The sequence below is a fragment of the Pelophylax lessonae genome, assembly GCF_965119305.1.
Source record: "Pelophylax lessonae genome assembly, chromosome: 5".
Lineage (NCBI taxonomy): Eukaryota > Metazoa > Chordata > Amphibia > Anura > Ranidae > Pelophylax > Pelophylax lessonae.
In genome coordinates this window covers 383,320,775-383,333,397 of record NC_138772.1, presented here as the reverse complement: position 1 = coordinate 383,333,397, position 12,623 = coordinate 383,320,775, and the positions used below count along the sequence as shown (strand labels likewise).

The window sequence follows — 12,623 nt, the reverse complement described above, 5'->3', positions numbered from 1 at the left end:
TAAATGTGGATAGTACAGGGAAGAGTTAGAGCCTGTGTCAGGTGTTTATTGTTGTATTTCCTAATCGCCGTCTATGTCCCCTGTGCAGGAGACCACAGTCATCAAGACAAAAAGCAACGGCCAATCTATCATTTTACAGTTGTCACTGAAACAGGAATAGAGGGAAAATATACCAATGGGGATAACTCTTCCAGTGACAACTGTCACTTTGGAGAGATTTTCTTACTTTATCTCTAGGAACAGCATATGAAGGGAAATCTCCACAATGGGACGCAAACAGTAAAAAAGAAAAAATCGAATAGGGTGCTAAAAATTCTCTACCCAATCCAAATGTAAAAAGAAAGCTTTAGCTTTAGATATACTTTGCGTTTGTGTAATGGCCTGTTAAAAATTACTTTATAAAAAATGTAAAAAGAGAGTAAAATAAAGTAAAAAGGTTTAATTTACTGAGGCTGGGTTCACATATGTGCAAATTTGAAGTGGGTTTTCCCGCATCCAATTCGCATGACAGGCGAGTGTGACCATCTCTCAATGGAGGGTCCCGTGTGTGTTTGGGTCCGGTTCAGGTGGGAATTCAGGCAAAAATTTGGACCTGATTCGCACCTGAACCAGTGAACAGAAACACACCAGACCCCATGCTGGGAACTACATCTGGACATATGTGAACCCTGCCTGAGATAGCTACCTCATATAAGGACTTTAATGGCCACAGGCACAGACCTTAAAAATTGTATCTCAAATATGCAATAGATATGAGACACATATGTTGTTTACTGAGCTGTAACATCAGTAGCGTGTTTCTACAAGACATGATACGTTTCTGCTTTCATAAGAATCTATATCTATTTTATCATTAAAAAATATATATATATTGATTTATCTGTGTTGTAGTAACTTACATTTATTTTGGCAATGTAACATTGTTTACAAGCACATGCAAAAAGCAAGTGTGGCATAGGTATGATTAAATTAGAATTTGATGGAATTATTCATGTAATTTTTTTTTTCGACCATGACTCACTGGTCAGCAAATAAACATCCGAATACCCACCTATTTATTATTAGGTAAACACGGTCATTAACTTTGGCATGACTACGAGTTGAGAGATGGAGGCACAAGAATGCATGCAATGAAGACATGAGTTAAGAGAGAAAAGGAAAGATGTTAAATAAGATGACATAGAATTTGGCAAGATTCAAGTCTTATTGATAGTAGGCAAACCAATGGTGATGAAGCAATGACAGCATACAAGTGAACAATGTACAGGAATATGATACATAAAAAAAATATTTTTTTACTCACTAACCCTGGTCATTTTTCTTAAGGTAGTTCTTAATGCTAAACTAATACATGATCCTTGCTAGGGGCCAAACATTGTTCAATTTAATTATTTGACTATTATATTTGTGTTGTGAACAAATGGTTTAAAGACAATCTTCACGGTATGAAAGCACTCAATAATTATTTGTATCTAGGAGATCAGGTTGTCATGTTTTACTTTGAGGGTAAAATTTACATTTGCAGACACCAAGCTCTATAACAGAGGGGAGGGGCTATTCTGTTTTCCACCATGGTGAAGTCAGAGTTTACTTAGAACTCATGTATATCGATGTACGTGGCCTTATAAAACACATTTCAGCTTATTTTCCCACAGAGGAGCCCACAGTGCTGTATACAGTCAGCTATAGAAGTCAATGGTTGCATGTGAATATACGTGTGTATATACAAATGCGTACAGGTGTACAACTCTAGGCGCATGTTTCTGCGTCCGAAGTTATTCACCTATATGCGCAGGGCAAGGACAAGGGGTGGGCAGGAGGAGAAGCTGCCCTGGGCAGAGAATGAATGAAGGGTGGTACACCCATTCTACAACATGCATTAGTAGTGGGGGAGGGGGCACAGTACTGCATCCTTGTCCTGGACGTTGGATGGACCTGTCCCAGGACTGTATATGCATATGTGTGTTTACACTGATACTTGCATATACTTTAATGATTTTCTGAAGGCAAATATGCTGTTCACTTTGCAAGGGAATTTGCCCCAGGGCTTAGTGAATGTGGTGAAGTTTCACTTTGCAAAGAACACCCAAACATATACAAGAAAAATTTAAAAAAAGAGCATTATTATTTGAATATTGGATGATGGAAGTCAGCAGAGCTTCACTTCATTTATTAAACTCTGGGTAAAGTCCCTTGGAAAGTTAACAGACTAGTTCCCTTCAGTAAATCAACTCCATTGACTTCTATAGATGGTTGTCAGAAATGTATGCTATACAGATAGATACAGATGTATGCATGAGCCCTTTAAGTGTATGTAAAGCTAAAATGTTGTTTTAGTTTTAGAAGGAAAATGGAATGGTCAGATGGAAATGGTTAGAAACTCTGCCAGATTTTTCTTGCTGCCTATGTCCCCGCTGGGAAGATTCACTCTTTCAATTTTTCCTGGTGACCATTTTCTCAAGTACAGGAAAACTAAACTGACAGAGTTGTCACCAGAGCAGGAGAGAAACGTTCCAATAGGTAAATCTCTTCCGCTGACAACTGTCTAAGAGGAGTTACCCTTTCGCTTTTGAGAGAGCTCCTCCCACTTCTTGCTATGTGTCTGTGATAAGAAGTCAAAGGAACACAAACTTAAAATTGAAAACCTGGCAGTTGTGGCTTTACATACACTTTAACTTAATATTAGAGAGTCCTAGTCTTCTCTTTATTACTGTATCCTACATTTGCCAATAGTAAAAGGGGATCACCAGAGAATTCATTTGGAAGCTCTTGCAAGTTGAATACACAAGGGTTATTAGAAACCAGCAGGGAAATAAGACTTCATCTATAACTTTAAGCATATGGCATGGATACATTGCAAACAATCAAATGTAATGATTAGCACTGGGAAACTTATCGAAAAGATATGCTTAAAAATCATCAATTGATATACTTGCTGAAATACAAAACCTAGATGTCTGAATGAAGTGTTTTAATGAAAAAAGTTTCATTTGAGAACAATAAATCCACCCATTTGTCTCCTGTACTTACAATGCCTGATAAAATCCCAGCCCCATTCAGGTGTTCTGGATATTACACATGCTGTTAGAATCAAGGACACAGACTGCAGTGCCAAAGACCAACAGATCTCCCACTACCAAAGCCCTCAAAACGGGGGAATCCCAGTCCCCCAAAAACACTCTGGATGTTTTATCTAATAGATTAATAAAGTGATCATTCATCTTCAACTGGCTGCAGTTTCCAAGACTACATCCATTACATAACCAAGTACTATCAAGATCATTAGAGAGAATCAATAAACATAAAAATATGTATTAAATAATCCAGTTATCAAGGTTAATTATTTAAGAAGTACATCCAGGATGTACTGCACTTCAAAACTGTTAATGCAAACAAATACTAACAACATAATCTGCCATTTATTAATTTTAAATGTTGTTGTAGAAAGATTATCTTGTAAGGATAAAGATACACATAATACCCACCTGAGATGGCTAAAATCAGCCCATATATTGGCGAAGGCCGAAGCCCATAGGTTATCTACATCTTCTTTGTTATCAAAGGGGCAGTATTAAAAATGTTATGTTTATGCATAAGAACAAATGAACACTACATTCCTTATGAATGTATGTAGAATGTTTAACTTTGGCTTAGGCCAGCCATACACGATTCGAATCTCAGCCGATTTAGCAGGAACCACCCCAGATTCGAAAAAGTTAATGAGCCGGCTAAATGTACCAAGTTGATCAATCGATCAACTTGGATACAACCAGCTTGCCGGATTCTCTTATGATTATTGATATCGACTGCGATAATCACTAACTTCCCCCCCGCTTGCACCTGCCGGAAGCATACAATTGCTCAGCAGGAAGGATTTCCATGTCAGCGCTGTCTATGTTGACGTGGAAACCGTGCACATTTCTTTCCTGTAACCTTTAGTTTCAGGAAAGAAATTTGCTCCATGTATGGCCGGCCTTAGAGTAGAGTTGCCAAATTTGACCACACCTGTGCAATGTCAAATTTTGGACAATGGTTACTTAAACTTGAGCTGTGTGATGAGGTTTTACAGATCACAACAAACCAAACTGTCTGTTGGAGAAAATAGGATAAATAAGTAGCTTGCCATTAATTATCTACCCTTGAAAATGCTAGTTGCTTGCCTGCCAGTCTGGTTATTTGACTTTAGAGCAGTGTTTCTCAACTCCTGTCCTCAGGACCCACTAACAGGCCAGATTTTAAGTATTACCTTGGGGAGTTGCAGAATAGAATACTGCAATCACTGAGCAGCAAATGATATCACCTGCCATGTATTTCAGTTATCTTGCAAACCTGGCCTGTTAGTGGGTCCTGAGGACCGGAGTTGAGAACCATTGCTTTAGAGCTTTCTGGATAACTGACACAGACCAATATTGTAGCCAAAGAAATCAGAAGGGAGCAAAACTTCTAATCTGCATACTTGTTCCAGGTTGGTTTCCTAGAAAGCACTGAAGTTACAATGTTAGGTCACCTTGAAGAAATGTAAAAGGTGAACTCACATCCCACACCCTCCCCACTTCACTTTCCCCCTCCCTCCCGGTTTGTTCCCACTGCACTGATTTGAAAACCGCGCTGGGATGTATCAGAACAGTTCTGATTCGTCAGCATGGTCACATGCCAGCACTGACCAATCAGAACTGCTCTGATCTGTCCCGATGTTCCTAGGGAAGGAGGAGTAGAACAGCACAGTTTTCAAAGCCCAGGACCATTACAATAGACTTTGTAGATGGTGAAACTCTATCACCCACAGAGGTGTGCAGCAGAGATGGGGGTTGGGGATGAGGGTGGCGTAGGGTGGTAATTCTCCTTTTCATTTTTTTCTGAAATAGTGAACTAACCTTTAAAAGCTTACCTCCAGCCAGATATAAAATACACATGTATTTATTAATCATTTAATGTAGCAGTTTAAGTACCTATTGTTGACCTGGTATCAGACTCTTATAATCCCTTGAACAGAAAACTACAGAATGAAAGAGAAGCAACATGACCTACAGCAGAGAAAAAACAGGTCTCTTTCTCTGTTAGACATGGCTGTGCTGTGTATATGTATTTAGCAAGCAAAGTCAAGTAAGTTGACCCCCAAATTACAGAAAAATGTTAATGCTGGTAAGGTTATGAAACAAAAAAACACATAGGAAGCCTCACAGGACAATCGGGAGAATGAAAACTCCTCCAACAAGCTTTAACCAGACACTGATAGAAGTCACAAGATTGCTCTAACTGCTGATGAGAAGAGGTATTTAGCAGTTTATATTTACTACAACTATTGCATTTCTATGTTTGGTGTACTGTGGGAGACCAGATATAGTGAATGCAGGTTCTGGGTTAAGTAACACTTTAGTAACACTCTTAGGGCTGTTAGATGACAAAGGCAACAACCATTATTTCTGCTTTCTTACCTGTAAATTGTGTTGTCCTGTTTGCTGGTTACAGCCTTAAGGTCTGTAAGTTGTAGGAAATGGTCATGAAAGTAATGGAGGTGTAATATGCACACCAACAAAAAAGAGGTTGGGATAAATATACGAGTAAACAGGTCACCCAAAGAAAATGTTTCTAAACCAAGATCTGCCAGCCTGCAAAACAAAATTAAAAAACAGGTTATAATAAATATTATAAGGTAACAATAGATTTAAATGAAAGACAGCATAAAGTTTGAAGTTTAATCTGTTTATATTTTGTCTTCCCTGCTTCCTCCTTCCCCCCTTAATATGCTAATGAATGTATTAAAAAAAACCTTTCTGTTTTTATTACATACGAAATGTTAGACCCAGCAACATCATTACTAGGTATCTGTGTTTCTAAATGCAACACAGACAGATCATAGCTGGTTGGGAGGGCCCAACAAGGTGCTGTACATAGCTTCCTAAAAACAGTTAGCTATGTGATAATGAACCTCCATGATTGAAATAATTGAAATCCAATAAATGAAAGGGGCAGGCAAAAAACTGTAAGGATGAGGAGGAAAGAGCTAAATGATGATGAACACCCTCCAGCCAGGAAAAGAGGCAGGCTTTACATTCATTACATCTTGCATCAATGCTGGTGCATAGAAAGTTTTGGCAATCCTGACAAACATCTAATTGAATCCTAACTTGCTATGCAGTCTGTACTGCACTTAAACCAGTGACATTAGTCCTGACAATTCACCTCTGTGGACTAATTGAAGGAAGATGTTATGCAGTCCTAACACATTTCTTGTCCTAATAAAGGGGAAAAAAGCCTTTGAACACTAATGCAGCCACCACATATAAGAACTAGAATGTTGAAATATATATAATTTTTTTCTATGCAATTTAAGGTGTACATTTGATTGTAAGGTGACATTATTCGGGAGACTAGTGAGGAGAGATAGAACATGCGTGCTTTAAAGGCTCATGCAATTATTATATTTATATATTTAAACTGATATTTAAAATACACAAAAATATTTGTTAAAAACATATTTAAATGCATGAAATTTTTGTTAAGCGTCACAGCTTTTGAGATGAAAATCATAAATGTAATTTCTTCATAAAATTAAAAAAATGACAAGAGAAAAACAATATATATGAAATTACAGGTTTAATTTATATATAAAATATACATATATACGTATATATATATATATATATATATATATATATATATATATTTTTTTATCACATAGTTGTTTGGCTCATTTGTAAACCATAACGATAACAGAAATCACCCAAATGGCCCTGATCAAAAGTTTACATACCCTGGAATGTTTGGCCTTGGTACAGACACACAAGGTTACACACACAGGTTAAATGACAGTCAAAGGTTAATTTCTCACATCTGTGGCTCTTTAAATTGCAGTTAGGATCTGTGTATAAATAGTCAATAAATTTGTAAGCTCTCACGTGGATGCACTGAGCAGGCTGGATACTGAGCCATGGCAAGCAGAAAAGAACTGGGTAACAAGGTAATTTAACTTTATAAAGATGAAAAATTATATAAAAAGATATCCAAAGACTTGAATATGTCAGTCAGTATTGTTCAATCACTTATTAGGAGGTGAAAAATTCAGGGATCTCTTGATACCAAGCCAAGGTCAGGTTAACAAAGAATGATTGCAGCCACAACTGACAGAAGAATTGTTCAGGATACAAAAAACAAAAAACCCTCAGGATTTTCAAGGAGCACAATACAACGATACTTGATCAAAAATGAGCTGCATGTTCAAGCTGCCAGAAAGAAGCCTTTACTGCTACCAAAAAGCCTAGTTACAATTTGCCCAACAACACCTTGACACCCTTCACCAGGCTTTTTTATGGCATTAGCGCAGTAAAGGCTTCTTTCTGGCAATGTGACCATGTCTGTGAGTTTACCTGTGGGTTTTTCTTTGAATCCCGAACAATTCTTCTGGCAGTTGTGGCTACAGTCTTTCTTTGTCTACCTGAACTTGGCTTGGTATCAAGAGATCCCTGAATTTTCCACTTCTTAATAAGTGATTGAAAGGAACTGATTGGCATATTCAAGTCTTTGGATACCTTTTTATATCCTTTTCCATTTTTCATGACCAAGTTTCCTTACCTTGTTACGCAGGTCTTTTGACAGTTCTTTTCTGCTCCCCATGGCTCAGTATCTAGCCTGCTCAGTGCATCCACAGGAGAGCTAACAAACTCATTTACTATTTATGCACAGAGACTAATTGCAATTTAAAAATCTACAGATGTGGGAAATTAGCTTTTAATTGCCTTTTTAATCTGTGTGTGTCACTTTTTGTGTCTGTACCAAGGCCAGACATTCCAGGATATGTAAACTTATGTTTAGGGTAATTTGGATGTTTTATGTTTTCATTATGATTCAAAAATTAACCAAACAACTACGTGATAATAAATTGCTTTATATGATCACTTTCCTTAAATAAAAGACACATATAATATATATATATTTATTTATCAGGGGGAAGGTGCCTAGTTTTCGTGTCTAGCCCTATGTAGGATGTGGGATACCTGCTGCTCTTTTTTATTTTATGGTAAAATACCAAAAAAACAACAAATGTTAAAACTAATGAAAAAAATGAGCGCTGGTAATATAGTGGGCTTGTGTGCATATCTTGTGATGATAAATAAATATATATTCAAGATAAGTGATATAAATAGTATCTGTATCAAAAATGTATAACCAATGTATAAATAGTTTATGATACCTAATAAAATTATAAAATATACCAAATAATATACACACTGTAGTAATATATATTGTGACTTAGGCAATGATTTAAATCATAAATGTGACAATGGTGATAAAATATAAATAATTAAATTACTGGATTTGCATAAAATCGCATATGACTGACAGTAAAATCCTTAATATATAAAATTATTAGTGCAACTGTTGAAATAGTCCTTGATAGTAAATAAATAAATAAATAGAATCTTCAAAGTGCTTTTGTGCTCCAATTTTGTGCTCTTGGTAAAAGTAGGCAATTTTTGCTTCTTACCAGATCGCTTTAGGTCGCAAGTAGGGATGATCGAACTTTTGAAAAGTTTGGTTCGGCCAGAACATCCGAACTACCCGAAAGTTCGGCCCGGATTTCAGGACCCCATTGAAATCAATGGACCCGAACTTCGGTAATCAAAAAACACCATTTTAAAGCCCTAAAACCCAATAAATGCCCCTAAAAAGTGCCTAGGGTTCTGGGTCATGCCCCAGGGACTATTAATCACACAAAAAAAGTTCTTAAAAATTGTCATTTTTGATAAAAAAGCCAATTATTGAAAAAATTTAAAAAAAGAGATTTTTTTATTTTGACTTTGGATTTAGTATCTGGGGGGTCTAAAAGGTGTACCTGTAAAGTTTCAGCTCTGTAGCATGTCCAGAACCAGAAAAAAAGACAATTTTTCATTAGAGCAGGGATGGTGGGACCCCACTTTTACACGTATATGATCTTTTTTTGGGGGTTCTGGACATGCTACAGAGCTTAAACTTCACAGGTACACCTTTTAGACGCTACAGACACAAAATCACACAAAAAAGTTCTTAAAAATTATCATTTTTGATAGAGAGCCAATTATTGAAAAAAAAAATAAATAAATAAAAAAAATTCTTTGGATTTAGTATCTGGGGGGTCTAAAAAGTGTACCTGTGAAGTTTCAGCTCTGTAGCATGTCCAGAACCAGAAAAAAAGATCATTTTTCAGTAGAGCAGGGATGGTGGGACCCCACTTTTACACTTATAGATTTTTTTGGGGGGTTCTGGACATGCTACAGAGCTGAAACTTCACAGGTACACCTTTTAGAGCCCCCAAACAAAAAATCACACAAAAAAGTTCTTAAAAATGTTCATTTTTGATAGAGAGCCAATTATTGAAAAAAAAAATAAATAAATAAAAAAAATTCTTTGGATTTAGTATCTGGGGGGTCTAAAAAGTGTACCTGTGAAGTTTCAGCTCTGTAGCATGTCCAGAACCAGAAAAAAAGATCATTTTTCAGTAGAGCAGGGATGGTGGGACCCCACTTTTACACTTATAGATTTTTTTGGGGGGTTCTGGACATGCTACAGAGCTGAAACTTCACAGGTACACCTTTTAGAGCCCCCAAACAAAAAATCACACAAAAAAGTTCTTAAAAATGTTCATTTTTGATAGAGAGCCAATTATTGAAAAAAAAAAAAAAAAGATTGTTTGTATTAGTGCAATTATAGATCTGGAATATGGCTTCTCGCTTTTCACACCTTGCCGGTTTAATAGCAGGCGTTTTTTTTTTGGGCATTTTTTGGGTTCTTTGGAGTCAGGAAAAACATCTGAACTTGTGTATAGTGGTACTGTATACACAAGTTCAGATGTTTTGCCTGCCTCCAAAAACCCCCATAAAATGCCTGCAACAACACACCTGGGCGTTTTTTTTTTTGGCGCTAGCGTTTTTTTTGAGCATTTTTTTGGGTTCTTTGGAGGCAGGCAAAACATCTGAACTTGTGTATACGGGTATATATACACATACTTATATGTATATACACACATAGACATATATAGGTGTGATAGGAGCAGAAATATATGCTTGCGCTAATGAAATCATTTACACTAATATGGTTATGCTCCTATAACACCTATATCTGTCTAAGTGTAAAACACATATAAGTATGTGTGTGTACACAAGTTCAGATGTTTTGCCTGCCTCCAAAAACCCCCAAAAAATGCCTGCAACAACACACCTGGGCGTTTTTTTTTTTACGCTATCGTTTTTTTGGGCATTTTTTTGGGTTCTTTTGAGGCAGGAAAAACATCTGAACTTGTGTATAGTGCTATTAAACCGGCAAGGTGTGAAAAGCGAGAAGTCAACATCCTGTGCTGAAAGTGTTCTAATACAAACAATCTTTTTTTTTATGGTTCTGGACATGCTACAGAGCTGAAACTTCACAGGTACACTTTTTAGACCCCTCAGACACTAAATCCAAAGAAATCTTTTTTTTTTTTTTTTCAATAATTGGCTCTCTATCAAAAATCTATCAAAAATGACAATTTTTAAGAACTTTTTTTGTGTGATTTTGTGTCTGGGGGGGGTCTAAAAAGTGTACCTGTGAAGTTTCAGCTCTGTAGCATGTCCAGAACCCCCAAAAAAAGATCATATAAGTGTAAAAGAGGGGTCCCACCATCCCTGCTCTACTGAAAAATGATCTTTTTTTCTGGTTCTGGACATGCTACAGACCTGAAACTTCACAGATACACTTTTTAGACCCCCCAGACACTAAATCCAAAAAAAAGTCATGCCTGCCTCTAAAAATGCCCGATAAATGCAAGAAAAAACGCTGTAGAGAAGCTGTATTCCTGTTCTAATAAAAATTATAAGAAAATGCTAATTTTGGGGGGTTCTGGACATGCTACAGAGCTGAAACTTCACAGGTACACTTTTTAGACCCCCCAGACACTAAATCCAAAGAAATTTTTTTTTTTTAATTTTTTTTTCAATAATTGGCTCTCTATCAAAAATCTATCAAAAATGACAATTTTTAAGAACTTTTTTGTGTGATTTAGTGTCTGGGGGTCTAAAAGGTGTACCTGTGAAGTTTCAGCTCTGTAGCATGTCCAGAACCATAAAAAAAGATCATATAGGTGTAAAAGTAGGGTCCCACCATCCCTGCTCTAATGAAAAATTATCTTTTTTTCAGGTTCTGGACATGCTACAGAGCTGAAACTTCACAGGGACACTATACACAAGTTCAGATGTTTTGCCTGCCTCCAAAACCCCCCCAAAAAATGACTGCAACAACACACCTGGGCGTTTTTTCTTTTGACGCTAGCGTTTTTTGGGCATTTTGTTTGGGTTCTTTGGAGGCAGGCAAAACATCTGAACTTGTGTATAGTGGTGTATATACACACATACTTATATGTATATACACACCTAGACATATATAGGTGTGATAGGAGCAGAAATATATTGGTGTTAATTATTTCATTAGCGCAAGTAGTTTTTTCTGCTCCTTTCACACCTATATATGTGCAGGTATATATATACAGTATATTAAAAAACGCAGTAGTGGGCTTGAGCACGATATGGCCATATGGTGGGACCAAACCCCCATTTTTATTTATGGATTGTCTTCAGATTTGGTAGTTATTTCTTTTGCATTTGCGCACTATTCTTTTTTAATATACATGTCTTTTGGTTCATAGCTGCAGCAGCTTTAGAAATACATGGGTATGCTCCCCCAAATGTTTTGCCTATATATATATACAGACATGGGTGTGTATATATACACCCTATACACATGTTCAGATGTCATGTCTGACTCCAAACATGTGCTCAAAAAAGCACTAGCAACGCCTGCAGCCAAAAATGCTGGCGGCGGCGAAGCCATATCCCTGCAGCGAAAGTCTCCTAAGAGAAACTAGCTTTTCTCTATTGCGGTCACCCTGCTATGGAAGGGTTTGGTCACCCTGCCATAGCAGTCACTGTCAGTTCACCCTACCCTACATTACGGTCACCCTGACACTTCATACTATCCCTACAGAAACTACATTTTTGAAGCTAACTAAAGTGTAAAGGAGCACTCTAACTACACTAGATATCCCTTTTCTCACACTAATAAATGCTAAATGACACTTTTAAAGTAAAATTAACAGAACTGCTTCCACTCTCTTATGGTTATTTATGGGGCTATCTTATATACTGGGGGGCGTATTCACTAATGATTGGACTATGGACCCCCTAGTCACTCCAATCACATTCCTAGCATTCTTCTGCCCCCTCAATTGGCTTTTGCTAATGGTTCTGGTCCAATCACAGGCTTTTTAAGCCCATTTCCTGAACCATTGCATTTTGGTCGGTTCTGGTTGCCGAATTCCGAACTTTTTGGGCAAAAAGTTCTAAATTCGGCCGATCCTCGAACACCCAATGTTCGGGCCGAACCGATGGTCGACCCAAACCGTTCGATCATCCCTAGTTGCAAGGACCTAAATCGCCTTTGATCCCTTTAAAGGATGGATCAATACTCCACCAAACTTGTCCACTCCAGGTAAGTAGTTGATGTTCTAATAAAAAACTGAATTATTCTATTTTTTTGGCTTCCCCACCATTTCTTTTTACATACATCTACCTGAGACCACTATCCTGATCCTGATCCACCCTAGAACATCAACTACT

General features: G+C 37.2%; 1 protein-coding gene across 1 annotated transcript in view; it reads right to left on the bottom strand.

Annotated features, from left to right (window-relative positions):
- Window positions 1–12,623, bottom strand: part of PIEZO2 (piezo type mechanosensitive ion channel component 2) — a 497,782-nt gene that overhangs the window by 126,868 nt on the left and 358,291 nt on the right. The window contains exon 17 of the mRNA XM_082257361.1: window positions 5,436–5,609. Coding sequence (XP_082113487.1) covers window positions 5,436–5,609 — 174 coding nt within the window. The remainder of the gene's footprint in view (window positions 1–5,435; window positions 5,610–12,623) is intronic.